Below are 27,409 nucleotides of genomic sequence, written 5' to 3'. Positions count from 1 at the left end.
CATTGCCCCCTTGGTTTTTTGGTTGCTGGAACATGTCGTTTAATTTCCATATATTTGTGAATTTTCCTGTTATTCATTTCTAGTTTTATACCATTGTGGCCAGCAAAGATACTTGATATGATAACAAACTTAAATTTGTTAAAACTTGTTTCATGGCCTAAAATATCATCTATCCTGGAGACTGTTTTATGTGTATTTGAGAAGAATGTGTATTCTGTTGCTGTTGGATGGGATATTCTGTACAGGAATACCTTATTTTATTGTGTTTGCTTTATCGCACTTTGCAAATATTCTGGGGTTTTTTTTTCCATAAATTAAAGGTTTGTGGTAACCCTGTGTCAAGCAAGTCTATTGTCACCATTTTTCTAATACTATATACTCACTTCATGTCTCTGTGTCAGCATTTTTTAGCAATAAAGTATTTTAAAACTAAGGTATGTATTTTTTAGACATAATGCCACTTGTATACATAATAGACTATAGTATAGTATAAACATAACTTTTTATATGTACTGGGTAACAAAAATGTATGACTCACTTTATTGTGATATTTGCTTTATTGTGGTGGTCTGAAACTGAACCTGCAATATCTCCAAGGTATGCCTGTATACGCCTGTTAGGTCCATTTGGTCTAAATTTATTCAAGTCCAGTGTTTTTAAATATATTTTCTGTCTGGATGATTTGTTCATTGTTGAAAGTGGGGTATTGATGTCTCCTACTATTATTGTATTAGAATCTATCTCTCTTTTCAGATCCTTTAATACTTGCTTTACATATTTAGGTACTTTGATGTTAGGTGCATATGTATTTACAATTGTTATATCCTCTTGATGAATTGACCTTTTTTTTGTTAAATGATGTTCTTCTTAGTTTTTTTCTTTACAGTATTTGACTTAGTCTATTTTGTCTTATGTCAGTACAGATAACCCTGCTCTCTTTTGGTTTCCATTTTGTTGAATAGCTTTTTTCAGCTGCTCACTTTCAGCCTGTGTGCATCCCTAAAAGCAAATCTCTTGTAGGCAGCATATAGTTGGATCTTCTTTTCTTACTCTTTGTAAATTGCTCTGGCAATTAAGACTCTGTCTTTTTGCTAGAGTGTAATTGATTTACATTCAAGGTAGTTATTGAAAGGTGGAGTTATTACTGCCATTTATTTATTTATTTAAGACAGGGTCTTGCTCTGTCACTCAGGCCAGAGTGCAGGGGTGTGATCATAGGCCACCATAACCTTGAACTCCTGGGTTGAAGGGATCCTACAACCTCAGCCTCCTGAGTAGCTGGTACTACAGGCATATGCCACCACACCCATATAAATTTTTTTTAAAACTTTTCTTTTTTTTAGAGACAGGGTCTTGCTTTTGCCCACACTGGTCTCAAACTCCCGGCTTCAAGCAATCCTTTGGCCTCAAGCAATCCTTCTGCCTCGGCCTCCCAAAGTGCTGGAATTACAGGCATGAGTGACCACGCCCACCCAGCATTGTGAATTATTTTCTAGTTCTCCTGTAGGTGCTTTGTTTCTTTATTTCTCTTGCTGTCTTCCTTTGTGATTTGATGGTTTCCTGTAGTGGTATTCCTTGAGGCCTTTCTATGTTTGTTATGCACTGCATTGTAATTTAAATATTTTTCTTTTGGATCTTATTCACTAGACTGTGAAGTGATGCTTTCTCTGAAACATTTCTTTTCAAGTTTTAGAGCAACAAATTTGCAGCAGATTCAGATGGCAATACTTGAAAGTAGTAACTTTTAGGTAATATAGTGGTTGCTTCACTTGCTTCCCTCAGTCTGGATTATAACAGTGCAAGTGCACTGACCTCATTATAGTTTAATTATTAGGCCATTTACAGAAGTATAGAAAACAAGTTGCCTTTTTCGCCTATGGTTAATTTATTCAGGAAAAGAATGAAACATATAGTTGAATTTGAGTGAATAAGTTTATTCAGATTGTAGCCAATATTAACTCAGTCAACAGTTCTTTACTCTAAAAAAGCAAAACAAGTCAGATTATGTACATTTTAACTAAATGGTTACTTTATTTTATTTTATTTTATTTTATTTTTATTTTTTTTTTGAGACGGAGTCTCACTCTGTCACCCAGGCTGGAGTGCAGTGGCCGGATCTCAGCTCACTGCAAGCTCCGCCTCCCGGGTTCACGCCATTCTCCTGCCTCAGCCTCCCGAGTAGCTGGGACTACAGGCGCCCGCCACCTTGCCCGGCTAAGTTTTTGTATTTTTAGTAGAGACGGGGTTTCACTGTGTTAGCCAGGATGGTCTCGATCTCCTGACCTCGTGATCCGCCCGTCTCGACCTCCCAAAGTGCTGGGATTATAGGCTTGAGCCACCGTGCCCGGCCCTAAATGGTTACTTTAGACATTGATGAAATAACTGTTGATGAAACAACAGTAATTCAGAATTTATGTTTCAAAGAGTTAAGAATTTGTTCCATACATAACATAGTATTGAGTTCTTATTGTTTCCTTTTCTTTTTTCTCTCTTTTTTTTCTTTTTTCAAGACAGTGTCCCACTCTGTTGCCCAGGCTAGAATGTAGTGGTGCAATCACTGTACTCTTCACCTCCCCGGCTCAGGTGATCCTCCCACTTCAGCCTCCTGGGTAACTGGGACTACAGGAACATACCACCATGCCCAGTTAATTCTTTTGTAGAGATGGGGTTTAGCCATGTTGCCCAGGCTGGTCTTGAAATCCTGAGCTCAAGCAATCTGTCTGCCTTGGCCTCCCAAACTGCTGGGATGACAGGTGTGAGCCACCACATCTGGCTTTTATTGTTTTCTTTTCACATGATTTCAGGAAAGTAGATTTTCATGTGTAAACATATTAGTTGTTTTACAAATGTCATTTTTTGAAGTTTTTTGCATTGTAAATATCATTGTATATTTTTGTCAGAATATATCAAGAAGTAACTGTAAATCGAGGTGTCACTAGTGCAGTAAGGCACTAGTAGTGCAGCTCTGACATTTTCAGAGTCCTCAATATTTTAACTAATTTATGAGAGGGAGTGTTTCTTTTCAGAGAGGGCTGTAGGATCTTCACTTCCAGTTAGATTGCCAACAGAGGTCTTACTCTCACTTTAGGGCAGTATTTGTCTATAATATTCCTCCAAGTGCACCTCTGACTGCACCTGTGTTCATTGAAAGTTTGATTCTGAAATATAACCCAGCCTCTTGAGGTGAAGGTGCTGAGTCAAATATCACCAAATAGGCAGTTGTTTCAACAGGAATTCATATTCTTAGTTTTCTTATATTTTCAGTTTGTATTTAGCAAAAATTAAAGATACTCATTTTTACTCTAACTAAAAAAGTTATTTTAAAAAACTACTACTTTTTCATTTTTATTAGTGTTAAAAGGAACTCTTTTTTATTTCTGACATATGCCACCTATGGGTACATGTCAACTGAATAAAAGAAAGTAAACATTTAAAACATATGAATACCTCATGAAATGAATAATGAAGACTCATCTTTAGATGGAAAAATATACCAGGTTCTACTTATGAAATAAATTATGTGAATAAGATTACAAAAGATGGTAGTCTGTTTAGGCAGGCCTATTAAAAGCATTAAGACTTGAGTACTGGCTATTAAAGTGAGTAAATGGCAATATTATAAAGTTAAACACATGCCAAAAAACATTTTCCAGAGGACTGGGATTGTAACAATACCATTAATGAGGGCAAAGAGGTCTTAATGCAATTTGCACTTTCTAAAGTTTCAAAAAGAGGCTTTGAGTTAGTGTATTATTAATGTACTGAACATCTGGAACTGTGTAAGAGCTATGGACATTGAGCAAATGCAGGATTTCCCCACTAGGTTGCATTCGAACTTATTGCCTCCCTAGTGAAATACTAGTTTTAAAGAAGTTTGACAAAATAAAATGACAATATCCAGATAAGACATGGACATTCCAAAGTGTCTTTTAGTTTGTGAGATCTGACTTTTAAAAAAATTGCCTATGAGGTTAACAAATTGAAGTGATGTGAACACCAATTGGTAAATTAAATCATCTGTATCACTAAATGTTGACTGGTCTCCCTATATGAATAGTATTTACCCTTTATGAGCTATTAAGATATTTACAACAAAGATACCTCACATTTTTTATATATGTAAGCCAAAAGACCTGAGAGACAGCTCTGTGTCATTGTACTTTCCTTTAATTTGATTTTTAGGTGCCTAGTTAGGATACCTAAGAGAATTTAACAGTTGAGTTATTTTTGTGTTTAGTTATTTATGTGATTTCTCTGGCAAGACGAAAATAGTTACGCTGTCTAAATGTGTAATTTGAATGTCACCTGCAATGAGAATATAAAAGCTGTAGACCTAAATATTTTGTTATCTGAAACTGAAAATTTGCTGTAGGCCATTTTTGCTAAAATAAGAGTATGTTTTTGCTATAGAATTGTACTCCAAATTTGCATGTAGCCCCTGTGTTATCCTTAACAAAAGGTTTTAAGGTACTTAAAAAAAAACTCCACTGAAGAAATTAAAATAAACACATTGTGTTCTGTGGAAATGTGTCATAGTCACCAAATTCTCCCTTTTATGAAGTGTTCCTCATAGCTCTTTGCCTGAACTAAAATCTGGATAGACACAGAGGACATGCCACTTCGTCAGACCTTCCAAATTGTGACCGTCCTTTCCTCTCATAACTTGTAGTATTTCAGACTTAGTATTCTATTTACTCTCCATTGTTCTTTCTAAATCTTTACCTGTCTGTTTTCTTCTGGAAGGGAGGGGAGAAGAAAGGAAGGGAGGAAGGAATGAGTGAACAAAGTCTCAGCAAGAAAAAACTAGTCTTTCCCCTTCATCTTTGCCATCTTACAAAGCATCTGGATACTCTTATTTTTAATATTTTATGTTATTTTTATTTACTTTTTCAGATAGGGTCTCACTCTATCGCCCAGGCTGGAGTGTGGTGGCATGATCATAGCTCAGTGCAGCCTCAACCTCCAGGACTGAAGCAGTTCTCCCATCTCAGCCTCGCGCATAACTGGGATCACAGGCACATACCACCACACCTAGCTAATTTTTGTATTTTTTGTAGAGACAGGGTTTTGCCAAGTTGCCCAGGCTGGTCTCGAACTCCTGGGCTCAAGTGATCCTCCAGCCTCAGTCTCTCAAAGTGCTGGGATTTCAGGTGTGAGCCACTGCACTCAGCCAACTCTTCTTTTATTAAGGACTTTGGCACCTGGTTTTACAGTTATGTTTTACCCCTCCCTCCTCTCCTCCCTGACCTTCCATTGTTTTGGACCTTCGTTTTTCATTCATTTATAAAATTCATTCGACGAGTATTTACTGACCACTTTCTATATGTAAGGTACTCTCTGATGTGCCATTGTTTTGGACCTTCATTTTCCATTCATTTATAAAATTCATTCAACGAGTATTTACTGACCACTTTCTATATGTAAGGTACTGTTCTATGTACTGGGCAATCAGCAGTAAGTAAAACAGACAAAAATCATTGTCCTTTTATATTCCAGGGTGAGAGACAGAAAATAAATGAGAGACACAGAAGGCTACTAATATGTTAGATGATATTATGGACTGAATGTTTGCATCCCACCACATTTTTTATGTTGAAGCCCTAACCCCCAGTGTGGCTTTATTTGGAGATGGGGCCTCTAAGGAAGTAATCGAGGTTAAATGAGGTTGTAAGGGTGGGGGCCTTATCTGATAGGATTAGTGTTCTTGTAAGAAGAGACACCAGAAAACTCCATTGCTGTCTCTCCCTGTCCCTCTCTGAATAGAGAGGAAAGGCCATGTGAGGACACAGAGAGAAGGTGGCTGTCTGCAAGCCAGGAAGAGAGCCCTCATCAGAAATCAAGTTAACAGGCACCTTGATCTTGGACTTCATAGCCAAGAAGTAAGAAATAAATTTCTCTTGTTTAAGCCACTCAGTCTGTGGCTTAAACTAACAATTTTAAGAAATAAATTGCTGTTGTTTAAGCCACTCAGTCTGATATTTTTGTGTGGTAGCCTGAGGGGACTAATATAGTTGGTGATAAGTGCTATGTAGAAAACTAAAGCAAGGAAAGGGGGAAAAGAGGATCCTGGGGTTGGAGGCTTTTTTGGGGGGTTTGGAGGATGATCATTTAGAACTTAATTGGATGGTTTCGGAAGGTCTGTCCGAGAAGGTGACAGTGAGTAAAAGTGTAAAGGAAGAGAGGAAGCAAACCACTCTGATTTGGGGGGAATAATGTTCAGATAGTAGGAATCTTGAGATAGGAGAGTACCTAGTTTGAGCAAAAGGAAGCCAGGGTAGCAGAGCAGGACTGAAGTATGGGGAATTGAAGGAGATAAGGTCAAAGAAATAGCTGGGTAAAATCGCACCACAGTAAGCATTTAGATTTTGTTCGAAATGCAATAGGAAGCCATTGGAGGCTTTCAACTTAGTTTTAAAAGGATTATGTTGGTTGCTGTATGAAAAATGGACTGTAGAGAGCATAGGCTGAAGCAAGGTGACTGTTAAGGCGTCTGCTCTAATAATCTAGATGATAGATGGTGATGGCTTGGACCACTGTGGTAGCAGTAAAGATAGTGAGAAATGTTTAGAGTCTAAATAAATTTAAAAGTAGTGCTGGCAGGATTTGCTGATGAATTGGATGAGCAGTAATAGAGATGAGGGGCTGGGTGTGGTGGCTTATGCATATAATCCCTTTGGGAAGCCAAGGTGGAGGATTGCTTGAGCCCAGGATTTCGAGACCACCCTTGGCAACACAGCAAGACCTTGCCTGGTTTTTGCTTGTTTGTTTGTTTGTTTTTTTAAAAAGCCAGACATGGCAGCGCATACCTATAGTCCCAGCTACTTGGGAGGCTGAGGTGGGAGGATCCATTGAGCCCAGGAATGTGAGCCTACAATGAGCTGTGATCATACCACTGCACTTCAGCCTGAGCAACAGAGTGAGATCTCATCTCTAAAAAGAAAAAAAGAGGAAATAAGGTTTTCTTGCTGGTCCCCCTTTTTTAATCTGTACTCTCCCACTAGGCAATCTCATCTCTATGCATTGTTTTTTAGTTTTATCTTTTGTCTTGCTTTCCTAATATATAATTCAATTCTGACTTCTACCTTAAGTACTATGCCCATATATCCAACTGCCATATCAATATTTCCATTTGAATATCTTAAAGGCAACAAACTTAATCTTTCCTTCCAGTCTTGGTCCTTTTCCAGTGTTGCCTGTATGAGTGAATGGTACTGTCTTAGTTCATTTTCTGTTGCTTGTAACAGACTACCCTACATCAAACTAGGTGATTTATTTTTTAAAACGAATTTATTTCTTCCAGTTACGAAGGCTGAGAAGTGTAAGGCCGAGAGGCTGCATCTGGTGTGGGCCTTTTTGCCAGTGGGAACTCTCTGCTGAGTCCCAGGGTAGCTCAGAGTATCACAGGGCAAGGAGGCTGAGTGTACAAGCTTGAGTCTCTATTCCTTTTTGTATAAAGCCATTAGTCCTACTCCTGTGATAAACCATTAATACATGACTGGACAAATCCATTCATGAGGGCAGCACTCTTGTTACCCTGTCACCTCTTAAAATCCCCCACCTCTCAATGCTGCCACATTAGAGATTAAATTTCAACATTTTGGAGAGGACAAATGTTCAAAACATAGCAGGTACTGAAATCATATTTGGGCTAATCATATACCTACAGAGCACCTGTGAACCTTTTTCTCCCTTCCCTGTCATGTCCCATCTAACACTATACCTTATTCATTTTAATTTTAAATATTTTTATAACCTGCTGACTTTTCTTTCTCTACAGTTAATTTTCAAAAAGATAAAGTCATGGCTCACATATAAAGTTAACACCTACCACAGATTTTATTAAAATCACTGATTAATGAAGAAAAAGTATGGATTTGGCCAATTCAGAGAGCGTTTAAGGATTTATGTACTTGTAGGCAATTTAATAAAGGAATAGACTAAAAGAAAACTGGTTGATGTACCAGAGGGCAATAAATAGTAACCTTTGGGGTTATCTTTTCTCCTGGACAGAAATGATTTGTATTTGTATTAGACAAAAATATCTAAGTTGAAATATAATTTTGCTAAGTCTGGAACCTTAATTAATAGTGAACAGTGAGTTCAACAAAGTGTATTTCCCTAGATAATCTTCTAGTGGGCTTTTGCCTCCATTTGAAATGGAAAGTTTGTACTGTTTCTTTTTTATCTTATTCTCAAGGTTTGCATATTTTTTCTTAACTTATTCTAATTCAACCTACCAATCTCTGGATTACTATATTAGTAGCCTAAATGTATATGTTATAACCCCTCCTGTAACTCATCATATTAATAATCAGACTAATGTTGTTTAATTTTTATATTTTGTATTTGTGAAATATGTGTGTATATAAGTCTACAAAACTAATATGTACATTTTAAATAATAATAAAATGGAGATCTGAGTATCCATCACCCAGCTTAAGAAATAGAACATTATTTCTACATTAGAAGCCTCCGTCTGGCCAGGTGCAATGGGTCACGCCTATGATCCCAACACTTTGGGAGGCTGAGGGGTGGATCACCTGAGGTCAGGAGTTCAAGACCAGCCTGACCAATATGGCAAAACCCTGTCTCTACTAAAAATACAAAAATTAGCCAGATGTGGTGGTGTCTGCCTGTAGTCCCAGCTACTCGGGAGGCTGAGACAGGAGAATTGCTTGAACTCAGGAGGCGGAGATTTCAGTGAGCCAAGATTGTGCCACTGCACTCCAGCCTGAGTGACAGAGTGAGACTCCGTCTCAAAAAAAAAAAAAAATCCTTCATTTGTTCCTTCCCAGTTGTATTCCCCTGAAAGCTAAAGGTATTAGTTTTGTGAGTTTTTAAAATTTATATATATATATTTTCTCAAAGAACATATTGTTCTTGAACTTTATATAAATGAAATCATATTTGTTATATATCTGTATTTGCATTTTTTACTCAGCACCTAAAAGTTTGTGATTCATCCTTGTTAATATGTGAGAAACCAGTTCATTTATTTATATTACTACATAGTATTCATTTGTGTGTTCTTTTCAATTTTTGAAATTGTGGTAAAATGCACATAAAATTTACCTTGTTTTTCTTTTTTTGAGATGGAGTCTCGCTCGTCACCCAGGCTAGAGTGCAGTGGCACGATCTTGGCTCACTGCAAGCTCTGCCTTCCGGGTTCACGCCATTCTCCTGCCTCAGCCTCCCGAGTAGCTGGGACTACAGGAGCCCGCCACCATGCCTGGCTAATTTTTTGTATTTTTATAGAGATGGGGTTTCACTGTGTTAGCCAGGATGGTCTCCATCTCCTGACCTCATGATCCACCCACCTCGGCCTCCCAAAGTGCTGGGATTACAAGCGTGAGCCACCACGCCCAACCGCTAAAATTTACCTTTTAAGCATTTTTAAGTGTACAATTTAGTGCCATTGAGTACATTCATGATGTTGTGCAACTATCACCAGTATCCCTTTCCAAAACTTTTTAATCATCCCAGTCAGAAACTGTACTGATGGAACAATGACTCCTGTTTAGCCCCTTCCCTCAGGCCCTGGTAACCTCTGTTCTACTTCCCATCTCTAAGAATTTGTCTATTCTAGGTACCTCATATAAGTGGAATCATATAATATTTGTACTTTGTGTACAAAAATACAGTGGCTTTTTTCACTTACCACAACATTTTCAGGTTTATCCATATTCAAGCATTTGTCAGAATTTCATTCCTTTTATAGTTGAATAATTTTCCATTGCATGTAGGTCATATATTTTGTTTATCTGTTGATTGACACTTGAGTTGTTTCCACTATTTGGTTATTGGGAATGATGCTTCTATAAACATCAACATACAACTATTTGTTTGGATCCTAGTACTTTCAGATATTTGAGGCTATATACTTAGGAGTGGAATTGCTGGATCATATGGTAATTCTATGCTTATGAACTTTTGAGGAACTGCCAGACTGTTTTCCACAGCAGTTGTACCATTTTACATTTGCCACCAGCAATGTGTGATGGTTACAGTTTCTGCATGTCCTTGCAACACTTACTTTTCTTGTTTGGACAGTAGTTATACTATTGGGTGTGAAGTGGGACTTCATTGTGGTTTTGACTTGCAGTTTCCTAATGACTAAGGATGTTGAGCATCTTTTCATGTCCTTTTGGGCCATTGTTTTTTTAAATCTTTCAAGAAATGTCTATTAAAGCCCTTTGCCTATATTTGAATCTGTTTGGTTTTTTTGTTGTTCAGTTGTAGGGGTTCTTTATATCTTCTGCATATTAATCTTTTATCAGCCATATGCTTTGCATTCTGTGTATTATCATTTAACTTTCTTGACAGTATCCAAAAAAGTTTTATAATTTTTATGAAATCCAAGTTTATCTGTATTTTTCTGTTTATCTGTATTTATCTGTATACTTATGCTTTTGGTGTCATAGCCAACAAATCATTGCCAAATCCAAGGTCATAAAGCCTTCCATTTTTTTTCTTTTAGAGTTTTATATTTTTTAGCTCTTACAGTAATGTCTTTGACCAATGTTGAGTTAATTTTTGTTTATTATGTAGGCAAGGTGTTACTTCATTCTTTTTACATGTAGTGATCCAGTTTTCTCAACACCATCTGCTGAAAAGAACCTTCATGCATTGTTTCAATAATACAGAAAAGCATTTGACAAAATGCAACACACTTTCATGATACAAATTCTCAACAAGGTAGGAATAGAAGGAAATTACCTGATTATAATAAAGGTCATATGTAAGAAGCTCATAGCATAGTCAGTGGTGCAAACTGAAAGGTTTTCCTCTAAGATCAGAAACAGGGCAAGGATGCCCACTCTTGCCACTTCTGTATAACATAGTACTAGAATTCCTAGCCAGAGCAATTAGGCAAGAAAAAGGAATAAAAGTCATTCAAATGGAAAAGGAAGAAGTAAAATTGTCTTTGTTTACAGACATGATCTTTCCTGAAGATCTTATTTTTAAAAAACTGTTAGGACTAATAAATTGAGTAAAGTTGTAATATGCAAAATTAACATACAAAAATCAGTTGTATTTCTATACACTGACAACAGACTGTCTGAAAAGGAAATTAGGAAAACATTTCCATTTGCAGTAGTACCAAAACAAATAAAATACTTAGGAATAAAACTTAAGGAGGTAAAAGACTTGTATACTGAAACCCATAAAACATTTTTATATATACTGTTTTATTTTGATTCTTATTTCCTCTTCTGTTTTCCACAGTGGCTACGCTGTTTTATATTCCCACCAGCAATACACAAGGATTCCAATATCGCAACATCTTCACTAACAGTTATTTATTTATTTTTTTAAATAATGGCCTTCCTAAAAGTTGTGAACTAATATCTCATTGTGGTTTTGATTTGCATTTCCCTGATAATTACTGATGTTGAGCATCCTTCCATATACCTGGTAACAGTTTGTATGTCTTCTTTGGAGAACTGTTTATTCATGTCCTTTGCCTGTTTTTCAATTTTTTTTTAATATTGAGTTTCTTAATATATTTTGGATATTAATCCCTTATCAGATATATGGTTTGCAGATATTTTTTCTCATCATTTAGGTTACCTTTCTACTCTTTTTTTTCCTTTTACTGTGCAGAAACCTTTTAGTTTGTTGTGATCCCAATCATATGTTTTACTCTCGTTGCCTGTGCTTTTATGTCATACCCATCAAATCATTGTTAAATCTAGTGTTATAAAAATTTTCTCCTGTATTTTTTTCTAAGAGTTTTTTTTTTTATATAGACAGTCTTGCTCTGTCGCCAGGCTAGAGTGCAGTGGCGCAATCTTGGCTCACTGCAACCTCCGCCTCCCAGGTTCAAGTGATTCTCTTGCCTCAGCCTCCCGAGTAGCTGGGACTACAGGCGCGTGCCACCACGTCCAGCTAATTTTTTGTATTTTTAGTAGAGACGGAGTTTCACCATGTTAGCCAGGATGGTCTCGATCTCCTCACCTCGTGATCTGCTCACCTTGGCCTCCCAAAGTGCTGGGATTACAGGCATGAGCCACTGTGCCCAGCCAACAGTTTGAAATCTTACATTTAAGTCTTTAATCCATTTTGAGTGAACTTTTGTGTATTGTGTAAGATAAAGGTCCAGTTTTATTCTTTTGCATGTGGATATTGTTTGCCCTAAACTATTTGTTGAACAGACTGTCCTTTCCCCATTATGTATTTTTGGCACCCTTGTTGAAGATCAGTTGATCATACACGTGTGGATTTATTTCCAGGCTCTCTATTCTCTTCCAGTGGTCTATATGTCTGTCTTTATGGCAATGCAATTACTATTTTGATTATGGTGGCTTTGTAAGATGTAAATGTCATGAAGCATGATGCCTCTAGCTTTGTTCTTCTTTCTCAAGATTGTTTTGATGATTCCAAGTCATTTGTGGTTGCATATTAATTTTTGTATTTTTTTTCTATTTCTGTAAAAAATGTCATTGGGATTTTGATAGGAATTACAATGAATCTACATTTGTATTAGTCTTTAAAGTCAGTGGTGCCCAACCTTCTTAGCACCAGGGACTGGTTCTGTGGAAGATAGCTTTTCCACAGACCTGGGTTGGGGGTGGCGGTGATGGTTTCGGGATGAAACTGTTCCACCTCGGATCATCAGGCATTATATTCTCATAAGGAGCATATAACCTAGATCTCTTGCATGCACAGTTCACAATGGGGTTTGCACCCCTTTGAGAATATAATGCTGCTGCTGATCTGACAGGAGACGGAGCTCAGACGATAATGCTCGCTCACCTGCCACTCACCTCCTGCTGTGCAGCCTGGATTCTACCAGTACCGGTCTGTGGCCTGGGGGTTGGGGACCCCTGCTTTAAATGTTTCATAGAGGACTGTGCATAGTGGCTCACACCTGTAATCCCAGCACTTTGGGAGGCCAAGGCAAGAGGAGCACTTGAGGACGGGAGTTCATGACCAACATGGGCAATATAGTGAGACTCTATACCTACAAAAAAAAAAAAAAAAAAAACTACCAGGTCATGGTGGCTGATGCCTGTAGTCCTAGCTACTTGGGAGGCTGAAGTAGGAAGACTGCTTGAGCCCAGGAGTTTGAGGTTATAGTGAGCTATGATCACACCACTATACTCCAGCCTGGGTGACAGAGCAAGACTGTTTCTCAAAAAAAAAAAAAAAAGCAAATAAATGAAAATAAAAAATTAAATAAATAAAAATGTTTTGTAGAATTGGCATCGAGGCCATTTATGTCCTTAGCTTTTCTTTGATGGGAGACTTTTTGTTACTGATTCAGTCTCCTTACTAATCTGTTCAGATTTTCTGTTTCTTCATTATTCAGTCTCGGTAGGTTGTATATTACTAGGAATTTGTCCATTTCATCTAGTTTATTTAATTTACTGGCATATAATTTTTCAGAGTTATATTTTATTATATTGGTGGCATCAGTGCCTCTTTTTTCATTTCTGATTTTCTCTTTTTTTTTCTTAACCAATCTAGGTGAAGACTTGTCAATTCTGTTGATCTTTTCAAAAATCAACTCTTAGTTTTATTGTTTGTTTGTTTTTCTGTTCCATATTTTATTTCTGCTCTAATCTTAATATTTCTTCCCATTCTGTGAACTTTGAGTTTACTTTGTTCTTTTTCTAGTTTCCTGAAGTGTAGAATTGGGTTACTTGAGATCTTTGTTTTTTAATGTTGGCATTTACCGCTATAAACTTTCCTCTTAGTACTGCTTTTGGTGTATCTCTACTTTTGGTATGTTGTGTTTTTTTTCCATTGGTCTCAAAATAATTTCATAACTTTCCTTTTGATTTCTTTTTTGACCCATTCATTGGTTGTTAAAAAGTGCGTTAATTTTAATATTTTTGTAAATTTGCTGGTTTTCTGATGCTGAATTTTAGTTTCATTCTGTTGTGGTTGCAAAAGATACCTGATATTAATTTTAATCTTACATTTGTTAAGACTTGCTTTGTTACCTGACACATGATCTGTCCTAGAGAATGTTCCATATACAGTTGTGAAGAATACGTATTTTGCTGCTGTTGGGTAAAATGTTCTATATATGTCTGTTAGGTCCATCTGGTCTCTAGTATTGTTCAAGTTCCGTTTCCTTATTGCTCTTCTGTTTGGGTGTTTTATTCATTACTGAAGGTGAGATATTAAACTTTCATACTATTCTTATATTGCTGTTTATTTCTCTCTTCAGTACAATCAGTATTTGCTTGCTATATTTGGGTGTTCTGATGTTGGTTGGTATATATTTATAGTTGTTAAATATTCCTGGTGAATTGACCCATTTATCATTATATAATGTCCTTTTTTTTTTTTTTTTTGGTCTCTTGTGACAATTTTTTACTTAGAATCTATTTAGTATCCTAGAATTGCCACCCCTGCTGTCTTTTGGTTACCATTTATAAGTAATACCTTTTTCTATCTCTTCACTTTCAGCCTATGGATATCCTTAAAGTGAGTCACTTGCAGACAGCATTTTTATCTATCCAGCCTCTTTATATCTTTTGCTTAGAAAATTTAATCCATTTACACTTAAAGTAATGACTGATAGGGAAAGACTTACTATTGTCATTTCAATAATTGTTTTCTGTCTAACTATAGCTTTTTTGTTCCTCTTTTCCTCCCTTGATATCTTTTTTTGGAGAATAAAAATTAATGTAATAACTTCTTAGCTGTGTTTATAGAATTAAAGTAGTTCTTCCTGTTTAATTAAAGCATATTGTGCAGAAATTAACTATTTTACTAATGTTTTGTTTTATAGTCTTATTAAGAAGTTTATTTCTAAAAATAAAGGTAAAATTGAGGAAATAAATTATCTTATAAAAACTGATCAGTTGCTGTTTTCCAGAGAATTTTGGGTGGTTTCTTATAATGACTCGTCCAAATTGTGTAGAACTCATAGTATATAACAAGCAGATAAAACAGTTCAATTTAAGTAATAATCTCTAATATTAGCTTTTGTCTTTTTCATTTATTCAGCTTTATTCTTTCTTTGCATTTGCTATGTTTCATTTTCTAGCTTCTTGGAAAGAATAGTTGATTCCTTTATGTTGACATTTTAAAAATAAATATATTTAAAGCTATAAATGTATTTCCAAGTATTGCCATTGCTGTATGCCACATGTTTCGAATTGTGAGTGCTTTACTTATTCATAACTAAAGATTTCATGAATTCTACTGTGTTTTTCGATTTAACTCATATGGTTTTTAAGAATATGAGTTTTACAGCCACGTGTATTGGTTCACACCTGTAATTTCAGCACTTTGGAAGGCTGAGTCTGGAGGATCCCTTGAGACCTGAAGTTTGAGACTAGCCTGTTCATCAAAGCACGATCTCGTCTCTACAAAAAATATAAAAATTAGCTGGGTGTAGTGGCATGCACATGTAGTCCCAGCTACTCAGGAGGCTAAGGTGGAGGGACTGCCTGAGCCTAGGAGTTCGAGGCTGCACTGAGCTATGATCTTGCCACTGCACTCCAGCCTGGGTGACAGAGACCTTGTCTCTAAAATCAATCAATCAATCAAGATGAATTTTTGTTTTGGGCTTGACTTTTAATCTACCATGACTTTATATTATTGACTTTTAATCTACCATGGCATAATTGTTTAAATATGTGATCAATATGATAAGGATTGCTTAAAATTTGTGGAACGTCCTTTCGTAATCTAACCCATGGCTGTAAATATTCCATTTGTGCCCATATATTTTCTACTTCTTGGCTGAGTCTTTCTTTATATCTTTTTTCAATGCAGGTTATTAATGATGATCAGATATTCAGATAATGAGCTTATCTGCCTATATACTTAGTAAAGTGATCTTAAATCATCTCCATTTGAAGACTATTTAAGAATATTAAGAAACTTCACCTTAGGTTTAAACAGAGAACTTAAAGTTTGTTAACTTTGACAGAGATTTTTTGTTTTTTGCTTTTGCTTTTGAAATTGCCAAGATAGTAGTGGTAGTAGTGGTAGTGGTGGTAGAAATTGCCGAGATAATAGTAGTAGTAGTAGTAGTAGTAGCAGCAGTAGTAGTAGTGGCAGTAGTAGTGGTAGAAATTGCCAAAATAATAGTAGTAGTAGTAGTAGCAGTAGTAGTAGTGGCAGTAGTAGTGGTAGAAATTGCCAAGATAATAGTAGTAGTAATAGTAGGAGTAGTAGTGGTGGCAGTAGTAGTGGTAGAAATTGCCAAGATAATAGTAGTAGTAATAGTAGCAGTAGTAGTAGTGGCAGCAGTAGTGGTAGAAATTGCCAAGATAATAGTAGTAGTAGTAGCAGCAGCAGCAGCAGCAAAGTTGGTGGTAATTGTAACAGCAGCAGCAAACTATGTGCCAACACCATTCAGATCTCTCTAAATCTGTTAATAAATTTAACCCCATAAACACTCTATGAGATATATTGTTTTCTTCATTTTATAGATGAGAAAAGACACAGAGAGATTAATATACTTGCTGTAGTCACATTGTAGTCACATTGGCTTAAACAAATGGAGGAAAGTTTGTTTAGCTAGACACACAAAAAATAATTTTTTTCTTTCCTCTCTTTAGTTACTAGAAAAATTAAAAGAACGTTGGCTCTCTACTGGTTTATGGCATAATCTGGAGTTGGTGAAGACAGTCATTGTAGAGCCACAGGGAGGAGAAAAAACAAATTTTGATGAATTACTGCAGGTGTACTATGATGCAATCAAATACAAAGGAGAGAAAGGTAACTGGAAATTATTTCATGGTTGGTGAAAAAATATTTTTTATTACAAAGTAAGAAGGTACAATTATAATTTTGTATTTTTAAATGAATTACACTTAAGAGAAAAATTATAATCCTGAGTGAAAAGAAAATAAACTGGGTAAAGAAATTCTTTTAATTGTACTTGTTCTCCTGTGAATATTTTCACTTGGGTATGCTGATTCAACTTTAAGAAAAATGATGCCATCATCTCACAGTCTTCAGTGCACTACCTGAAATATTTTGTGCAAAAAGGCAGTTAGGATATATATAAATATATTCCTTACTAGCCAAATGAGACCTATATTTTGATGCAATTAGTACACTTGGTGCTTATATTCTATTACATAAGATAAACTTGAATTTTCAAAACATAACTGAAAACTTAATTCCAAGTTAGAGCATATCCATGAAGAGTTTGATGTGAGGCCAGGCGTGGTGACTCTTGCCTGTAATCCTAGCACTTTGGGAGGCTGAGACGGGCAGATCACTTGAGCCCAGGAGTTTGAGACCGGCCTGGGCAACATGGTAAAATCTTGTCTCTATAACAAATACAAATATTAGCAGCTTGTGGTGCATGTGCCTATAGGTCTAACTACTTGGGAGGCTGAGGTGGGAGGATCACCTGAGCCTAAGAGGTCAAGGCTGCAGTGAGCTGTGATTGTGCCACTGCACTCCAGCCTGGCTGACAGAGTAAGACCCTGTCTCACAAAAAATAAAAATAAAAAAAATAAAATAAAATAAAAAAGTTTGATGTGAAGGGATAGTAATAGTTTATGAACAATGCAAGAAAGAGGTAATATAGCATGTCAGTATCTTTTTATGGTGTATATATATGGTGTTCTCTGTCTGTTTTAAATACTTTTAAATATATTGATTCCATATGATATGTATTATCAATTAAAATTATTTCAGTTATTCTGAGAATTTTACTTTCAGGTGTAAAGGTAATAATGCAACTTCAATTTTTATGAAATAAACCTGTTTATAATCACACAGTTCATATGCAAGTTGCTATTCTGACATGTTTTTATTGTATAAGTTATCTGGAAGATGCACAGTTTGTAAATTGGTTTGCTACCCTTTTGCATATAAATGTAATTTTGTTTCCCTTATTTACTTAAAGACATTGAACTGTTAAAACTTTATCTCATAATAGTGTTTTATTTTGATTATTTTAAATTTGCTACTATAATTACTATTTTATAATTTCTATAATTATAAATCAGGTATTTTCAAAATGCCAAGAATAAGCAATTTCTGATAATTTTGGATATGCTTTTTTCTGTTGTTTAAGATGGAGCTCTCCTGGTAGCAGTTTGTCGTGGTAAAGTGAGTGAGGGTCTGGATTTCTCAGATGACAATGCCCGTGCTGTCATAACAATAGGAATTCCTTTTCCAAATGTGAAAGATCTACAGGTAGGCCATCAAAACTTTAAGTTTTATTATTACAGGAGTCATTGGTTTTGTATAAAGTTAATTGCAGGGATCCCTCATTTTATTGAGCTTTGCTTTATAGTGCTTTTTTACGAATTGAAGGTTTGTGGTAACCCTGCATTGTGCAAGTCTGTCGGCACCATTTTTCCAACAGCATGTGGTCACTTGTTTCTGTGTCACATTTTGGTTAATTCTCACAATATTCCAAACCTTTTCATTACTATTATATCTGTTAGAGTGATCTGTGATAAGTGATCTTTGATGTTACTATTGTAATTGTTTTGGGGCGCCTCATACTGTACCCACATAAGAGAGCGAACTTAATTGATAAGTGACATATGTATGCTAACTGCTCCACTGACCACCCTTCCCCCATTTCTCTCTCCTCGGGACTCTCCATTCCCTGAGAGACAACAATACTGAAATTAGGCCAATTAATAACCCTACAGTGGCCCCTAAGTGTTCAAGTGAAAGGAAGTATTGCATGCTTCCTACTTTAAATCAAAGATGAGACATGATTAAGCTTAGTGAGCAAGGCATATTGAAAACTGAGACAAGACAAAAGCTAGGCCTCTTGCACCAACCAATTAGCCATACTGTGAATGCAAGGGAAAAGTTCTTCAAGGGAATTGAAAGTGTTACTTTAGCAAATGTACAAATAATAAGCAAACAGCCTTATTACTGATATAGAGAAATGTTTAGTGGTCTGGAAAGAAGATTAAACTGTCCATAACATTCTCTTAAGCCAAAACTTAATTCAGAGCAAGGCCCTACCTCTCTTCAATTCTGTGAAAGCTGAGAGAGGTGAGGAGGCTGCAGATGAAGCTAGCAGAGGTTGTTTCATGAGGTTTAAGGAAAGAAGCCATCTCCATAACTTAAAAGTGCAAGGTAATACAGCAGGTGCTGATGGAGAAGCTAGAGCAAGTTATCCAGAAGATCTGGCCAAGATAATTGATGAAAGTGGCTATGCAAAACAACAGATTTTCGGTGTAGAAGAATCAGCCTTCTGTTGAAAGAAGATGCCACTTAGGACATTCATAGCTAGAGAGGAGAAGTCAATGCCTGACCTCAAAGCTTCAGAGAACAGGCTGACTCTCTTGTGATGGGCTAATGCAACTGGTGACTTTAAGTTGAAGCCAATGCTCATTTAACATTTTAAAAATCCTAGAGCCCTTAAGAATTATACTAAATCTACTCTGCCTGTGCTCTATAGATGGAACAACGAAGTCTGCATGACAGCATATCTGTTTACAGCACGGTTTACTGAACGTTTTAAGTCGATTTATTGAGATGCACTCCTCAGAAAAATCAATTCCTTTCAAAATATTACTGCTCATTAACCATATACTGGCACTCAAGAACTCTACGGAGATGTACAAGGAGATTAATGTTGTTTTCATGCTTGCTAACAAAACATCCATTCTGCAGCCAATGAATAAAGGAGTAATTTCTACTTCCAAGTCTCGCATTTCACAAGGCTGTAACTGCTATAGATAGCGATTCCACTGATGGATCTGGACAAAGTCTATTAAAAACCTTCTGGAAAGGATTCACCGTTATAGATGCCATTAAGAACATTCATGATTCATGGGAGGAGGTCAGAATATCAACACCAGCAGGAGTTTGGAAGTCATTGATTCCATCCCTCATTGGATGACTCTGAGGGAGTTAAGAGTTCAGTGGAGGAAGTAACTGTAGCTGTGGTGGAAATAATAAGAGAACTAAATTAGAAGTGGAGCCTAAAGACATGCCTAAATTGCTGCAATCTCATGAGGAAACTTAAACAGATGAGGAGTTGCATTTTATGGATGAGCAAAGAAAGTGGTTTCTTGAGACAGGAACTATTCTTAGTAAAGATGCTATGAACATTGTTGAAATGACAACAAAGGAGTTAGAATATTAAATAAACTTAGTTCATGAAGCAGCAGCAGAATTTGAGAGGCTTGACTCCAATTTTGAAAGAAGTTTTATGATGGGTAAAATGCTATCAAAGAGCATCTTACGCTACAGAGAAATCTATTGTGAAAGGAAGAGTCACATGATAGAGCAAATTTCATTGTTGTCTTATTTTAAGAAACTGCCACAGACATTCCAACCTTAGCAACCACCACCCTGATCAGTCAGCAGCCATCATTGAGGCAAGACCCCTTGCCAGCAAAAAGAGTGACTCACTGAAGGCTCAGATGAGCATTAGCCTTTTTTAGCAATAAAATATTTTCAAGTTAAGGTATATGCATTTGCTTTTGGACATACTGCTGTTGCCCACTTAATAGACTGCAGTATAGTGTAAACATAACTTTTGTTATGTGTTGGGAAACCAAAAAATTCATGTGACTTACTTTGTTATGATATTCTCATTATTGGGGTGGTCTGGAACCAAATTTGCAATGTCTCTCAGGGATGTCTGTATACATTTTCCTGTATCCTTAGACATTTTTAAGTCTTTGGTGAATCTGAATGAGTGAGAAAAGTTTAGTAGATGTAGATTTTATTTTATTTTCAATTTACACTGTCTTTTGGTCAACGAGAGTTATTTTCAAAGTCTGGTCCTGGGTCAGGTGCATTGGTATCACCTGGGAACTTAATAGAAATAAAGACTTTCAGGCTCATCCAGACCTGCCGAATCAGAAACTCTGGAAGAGGAAACCAGCAATTTGTGTTTTATGTCTTTTAACCACAGACTTATGGGTTTCTCCGGGGAATCCTGGGGTCTTTTGTCCACCTGGCTCCCTTCTCTCCAGTGTCCTGCCTTGCAGATTTTGTGATTTAGTCACTCCATATTCTGATCTCTTCCACCTCAGCTCAACAGGACCACTGCACTCTGCTTGTACTTTAATGCTCTGTGCTGTGGTCAGGAAATTATACCCAAGCAGAGAACTGGGATAATGGAGTTCACCTAATGAATTCCACTTAGCTCCAGAATTACTGTCTTGTGCTGTTTGGTGTCTACTACCTGAAAACAGTTGCTCTGTTTTGCCCGGTTATGCGATTACTTACAATGGAAGAAATACTCTCAAACCAGTTACTCAATCTTGGCCAGAAACAGTTGTATCTCATCATCACTGATTGTTTCCTAAACAATATATTTGAAAAACTATAGTAATAATTTGAGCCTAAGTTGAAGTTATTGTTCATCAAGGAGGATTTTCTTTTACTTCCTACAGGCATTGGAAAGTGCTGGCAATCTGAGAAAACTTGAGATTTTTTGGCCTCTGAGCTGACTTATTGATTATGACCTATATCCCTCCTCCCAGGGTACAATCAGTTAGAGTCTCATACCAAAGCAGGAGTTCTTTCATTAGAATAGTTATCTTTTTAATTGTTAATACTTTACTAGGCACTGTGAATTAGATAATTTTACTTTTATTTTTCTAGTCCATAGCAGTCTTTAGGTAACATTAACAGTAATAAGCAGTATTTCTTTTGTTAGCCCCTACTCTTCCTGTAACCTCTGGACCTCTTCAACATTTCTGAAAGTCCTCAGGGGGTATCTCACTTGATGATTCATAGTCCAATACTTTTTCAGCCTCCAGTAACTTTGGTGGTTTCCAGTACCTTTCTCCAGTTAACCAGTGCTACTGCTGAGAGCACTAATGGCTATGCCCAAGGCTGGGTCTCCTATTCTAAAATGGCTGATGCTGCCTTGACTACTGCTACTGATGAAACAGTTGACATCTACCCAAGAAAAACTACTGTCACCATCAACAGCACTAGTGCTGCATTCCACTGAAGCAGAGTGCTACTGATGGCACGGCTATTGGCACTGGTATTGTCTCCTTTTAATGTCTTATCATTTTACTCTAGCCCTACATTATTGCACTAAGGCTGCTTTGTTAAATTGGAAAGAACCATTTTCCCTTCTTTAGACCACACCTTCTTCCAATATGTTAATAAAATACAGTTTTTTCCCCTAAAACTAATTATTTCCATTTTCACCTATGTCCTCTGTCTTCCTTGGACCCTGCATATGAGTTCTTGAGAGCTGGAAAAGAAGAAAAACTTTATGGCTAATACTAGGTTGTACTAAATATTATACATACAAAGTAACAAGGCCTAAAAGGATAATCAAGATTATATTTCTGATTACATATGAGGAGAAGAGAAGGGAATGATATTCAGAGTAGTTATCAAAATAATTTGAACATTTTCCATAATTTTTAGTAAAAGAAAATAAGCTGCAAGAACATATAATGAGAATACAGGTATTTATTATGTTATTCTTCATTATTTTCTAAAAATTCTTAAAATTAAAAAAGTACATTTGTGAGGGAAGGAAATTCCATTTCTCTTTTCTTCACCTTTGCGTCAACAGCTATGATTTTGAACATTGTTATACCAGTCTGGAGTTCTTAGTGCTTTTTCCTCAGGATAAATTCTTCCTAGACAATATCTTAGTCTATCATGCAAAAAAGACACCTGGTGGCCTCCTCTGACATTCCTCAGTCATGATCCTATTTGTCATAGTTCTGCTTATGTGCATAAAACAGCAAAATAACAGAAGCATCAATGGGTTCTGGGTAAAGGGGAGGATGGTGGTTCTAAAGGGTTATCCCTAGTGGTTCCCAAAAGGTGCAAGTAGGGTGGACACAAGAATAGTTCAAGCTGCAGGGACAAGGGACAGAAAAAGTGAAATTATTTACCAGCAGTACTGGATGTGGGAAGTAGATTTCTTATTGCCATATGTCTGGATCAGTTCTTCTTCTGTAACAACTCCAAAACTTAGTGACTTAAAACAGCAATCATTTATTACAGGTCATACATCTATGGAGTGATTGGGTGGCAGATGATCTAGACGTGGGCTTGGTGGGTCGGTGCTCTCCATTTTAGCTGGGCTCAGCTACTCTGCCCTAGTTGGCTAATCTGCGTTGAAGTCACCTGAGTCAGCTCTGTTCCACCTGTATTTCATTCTTTGTGGACCAACAGACTAGCCAAGGCATGTTATCATTGCAATGACAGTAGTACAAGAGGGCAGGTTTAACTGTGTAAGCAATTAAGTCAAATACCTATTTACATCACATCTGCTAACTTCCTGTTGCCCAAAACATGTCCATGCATAATCTCAAAGTCAAGGAAGGGGAGAAAAGGGATAATTTCTACCACACATGACAAAGGACTTAGAATCATGACTTCAAAAAGGAGTCCTCAACTATCGCATTTTTTTCATAACTAAAGGGTATTTGTTAGTTATCCATTTATAAAAGACTGGTGTGTTGTAAGTTTTAAAAGTATAAGCATGCAGTTTTTATGATGACTAAGAAGGCGTTTCATCATTTGGAAATGCCCAGAATATAGCAGTCAATACCTAAAATACTTGAAATATGTCAGAGCATCATTATGAGTGATTTCTTAAAATTTTTATAAATGGTTAAACAAGTATTTGCAAATATTTGTATGCCTCTATGGAATATAAAAGTTAAGTTTAAAATTCTAATGCAGTCCAGTTTATCTATTTTTTGTTTGTTGCCTGTGCTTTGGTGTCATATTTAGGAAAACATTGGCAAATCCAACATCATGCATATTTGCCCCTAATGTTTTCCTTGAAGAGTTTTATAGTTATAACTCTTTAATTTAGATATATGATTCCTCTTGAGTAAATTTTTCTATGTGATATATGGTGAGGTCCAACTTCCTTATATCTAAAGTGAATCTTTTGTTGACAGCATATAGTTGGATCAGGTTTTTAAAAACCCATTTGGCCAATCTCTGCCTTTCAATTGGAGAGTTTAAACCATTTACATTTAAAGTAATTACTGATAGGAAAGGACTTACTTCTGCTATGTAGCTATTTGTTTTCTTCTGTCATGTGCTTTTTGTTCCTCAATCCATCATTTCCTTTTTTATATTTAGTTGATTCGCAATACACTATTTTGATTCCCTTCTTTTAGATGTATTTTTTAGTTTTTAGTATTTACCTTGGGAATTATAACTATCATATGAGTCTCTATTCCTCCCTTATTACATTGTTATTGTCACAGATTCCGTCTTTATACATTGTGTGGCTGTTAATTTAATTTTTAATTATTGTTTTATGCATTTGCCTTTTAAATAATATAGGGAAAACAGAGGAGTTGCAATTCAAAAGCATATTATAGTATTCACCTGCATAATTACCTTTACCAGTGTCCTTTATTATTTCCTAAAGCACATAGTTAGTATTTATAAATATGTTTTATAATCTGTTACATGGTGTACCTTGAGGATAGGGATAATTTCTTAAGCATTTTTGTGTCTCTACAACTAAGATATTACCTAAGAACATAGTGCTGAATACATGTTTTAGTTAATGATTGAATGGGGTTTTAATAGAAGTTATTAAAATTGTATTTGACTTTGTTATTTGTTTTTAAAAACAACAGCAACCACCCTCCATTCCTGGAGACTTTAAGGATGGAAATGATAGTAATCATTAGATGATAATGAACAGGATGGTAGTAAACAGTGATATGACTCATAAGGAGGCAATACAGGGTAGTTATAGTAGTAAATCATTAGAGGATATGTAAAAGGGAGTGCTCAATCCTCAACAGCATCTTACACTTTATCTAATACATAGTAGAACATAGTGGAGGGAGTATCTTTTATCGTCTATATTGGCTATCCCTCTTTTGGTATTTATTTATTTATTTAAATATTTTTATTTTATTTCATAGACAAGGTCTTGTTCTGTTGCCCAGGCTGGAGTACAGTGGTGTAATCATAGCTCACTGCAGCCTTGAGCTCATGGGCTCAATTGATCCTCCTGCTTCAGTCTCCTGAGTAGCTAGGACTACAGGCATGTGCCACAACACCTGGCTAATTTTTTTTTTTTTGAGAGGTGAGGTCTTGCTATGTTGTGCAAGCTGGCCTTGAACTTCTGGCCTTAAGGGATGCTCACACCTCAGCCTCCCAAAGTGCTGGGATATAATCCCAGGTGTGAGGCATCATGCCCAGCCTGTATTAGTTTTTTATTGCTGTGCAACAAATTGTCACATAGTGGCTTAACAAACATTTATTATCTCAGTTTCCATTGGTCACAAGTGTGGGCATGGCTTAGCTGGGTCAGGGTTCCACAAAACTGCTGCAATCAGTGTGTTGGCCAGGCTGTGTTCTATCTGGCACTTGGGGTCCTTCTGTGGTTGTAGGACTGAGGTTCTTCCTAATCCATCCAAGAGGCAGTCTTTTTAAAATTTTTTTGAAAACAGGGTCTCACTCCATTGCCCAGGCTGGAGTGCAGTGATGCAATCATGGCTCACTGCAGCCTTGGCCTCCCGGGCTCAGGTGATCCTCCCACCTCAGCCTCCTGGGTAGCTGGCACTACAGGCACACGCCACCACACCTGGCTAATTTTTAAACATTTGTTTGTTTGTTTCTTTTAGAGACAGGATCTTGCCATGTTGCCCAGGCTGCTTTCGAACTCCTGAGCTCAAGCGATCCACCCGCCTCAGCCTCCCAAAGTGCTGGGATTAGAAGTGTTAGCCACTGTGCCTAGCCCTAAGGGGCACTCTTGGCTTCAAGAAGCTATTCACAGTTCATTACCATGTGACCTTTTCACAGCCCCCTTGTATCAAGACAGTTTACCTCCAGAGGCCAATAGGAAGCTGTCTAGCTCCAGTCAGCCAAGACAGAGTCTTATATAACTTAATAAAATTATGGAGAAAAAAATAAAATTAAAAAATCATGGGAATAACTTCCCATCATTTTTGCTATATAATATAACCTAATTAAGAGTGACTATCCCAGAACCCTTTCCATATTCTGTCGGCTAGATGCAAATCACTGGTTCTGCCCTCACTTAAGGGGAGAGGATTACAAAGATGTGACTCTCTGTGTATCACCTTAGAGTGTGTCTGCCATACTCCTATTCCCTATAAAAAGAGATGATGATCTAAATGATCTCCATAGATGGCTCTTCCAAAACTAAAACTATGCTTCGAGTTATAGGACCTTAAATTAAAATTTTATAGTTTTCTTTTACATTAACAGTCTATCATGAAATAAGTAAAGGTTATTTATTAAATACAAATTTAAATATTCTACCTTATAGAAATGAAACAGCCTATTTCTGCATTATTTTGTCTATTTCATTTGAATTCACATTTAAAAAGGTTAAGATCATTCAGTCAGAAAAGTGATTTGAGTGGGAAAAAGAAGGCAGTGACATTACTTTTATGATACTAAAATTTTTTCTTAAATTTGAGAAAGATTATGGAAGTAAAAGTTAAAATACAGTTTAAAATACTAACATAAGACTTTGCAGTCTCAATAGCAGGGTTTGGCTTTTTGAGAAGAAGGAAAATGTATGTTAGAGCCAAAAATATGACTCCTTTGGCTGTGACCAGGATTTCCTCTTCCCACCTTAGGGACTAGAAAGTAGAGGTAGGAAAATTTCATTTTGGAGCCAAGTGTGACTTGTTTAGTTCAAGTCATAATTTATTGCACATACCTGAGGGACCTGAAAATAAAGAAACCCACTATGAAATGTTGATAATGGGCTACTCTGAAGGTAAGCATTAAGCTAACTTTCCCAGTGAGGATTTTTTTTCACTTCCACCTTTCCCAGATGCTTCTGATCATTCATAAGGATATACTTAATCGTATAATAGTTAAAAAGAAAACTTTCTGTGGACTAAACCAAAGCATTTGAGGGGCATGAGAATGAACCAAGGCTTTTATATGACTAGATGTCAATGGAAAAGTATAACTAAAATAAAAGTTGTTTTCTTTTTCATGTAATTAAGTCACAGTATAACAAGGCTGCCTTTTTAATGGATATCTAAAGCAAATCCTCTGGGCAATTACTATGATCTAACAACCACGGGAGTATTCAGCTTTATAACTGAGGCATCCACCTCTCCGATTGGTGACATGGATGTAGTTTGTGAGACATGATAAAGTACAAATATATTTAGGTTTTAAAATTGCATTTTATTTGTATTGCCTAGCATAGTTTATTATAATAGTATATAGAAAAGTTCTCCTTCGTAGGTATTGTTCCTTTACTTCTCTGAAGAAAAATTTATAAAACCATGGCATGTGGCTAAAAATGTTTATATTTTTAAAATGTTGAAGTGGTATGTTAGATTTTTATAATTGGTTTAATAAAATTTGATGGTAATTTTCATTGTCAGAAGTGCCCTTACAATGATTAAAATAATTTATCATGCTAATAAATTTTATATTTGTGGGGTTTTTTGGTAACATAGTATGTTGAGTTACCAAACTAGATTTTATTTGGAAAGTATTTAAAATTCACATAGTGATCTGAATGTCTATCTTACTATTAACA

At 36.3% G+C, this 27,409-nt stretch overlaps 1 protein-coding gene across 2 annotated transcripts in view; it reads left to right on the top strand.

Moving 5' to 3' along the window:
• The window catches only part of BRIP1 (BRCA1 interacting protein C-terminal helicase 1), a 190,342-nt gene that overhangs the window by 100,587 nt on the left and 62,346 nt on the right, over positions 1 to 27,409 (top strand). For both annotated transcript variants that reach the window (XM_011979158.1, XM_011979159.1), the window contains 2 exons: positions 16,530 to 16,689; positions 18,005 to 18,126. In XM_011979158.1, the coding sequence (XP_011834548.1) occupies positions 16,530 to 16,689; positions 18,005 to 18,126 (282 nt within the window). The remainder of the gene's footprint in view (positions 1 to 16,529; positions 16,690 to 18,004; positions 18,127 to 27,409) is intronic.

The sequence above is a fragment of the Mandrillus leucophaeus genome, unplaced genomic scaffold (assembly GCF_000951045.1).
Source record: "Mandrillus leucophaeus isolate KB7577 unplaced genomic scaffold, Mleu.le_1.0 Scaffold20, whole genome shotgun sequence".
Classification (NCBI taxonomy): domain Eukaryota; kingdom Metazoa; phylum Chordata; class Mammalia; order Primates; family Cercopithecidae; genus Mandrillus; species Mandrillus leucophaeus.
The sequence above is the reverse complement of the archived record's forward strand: the minus strand, read 5'-3'. Positions and strand labels throughout refer to the sequence as shown.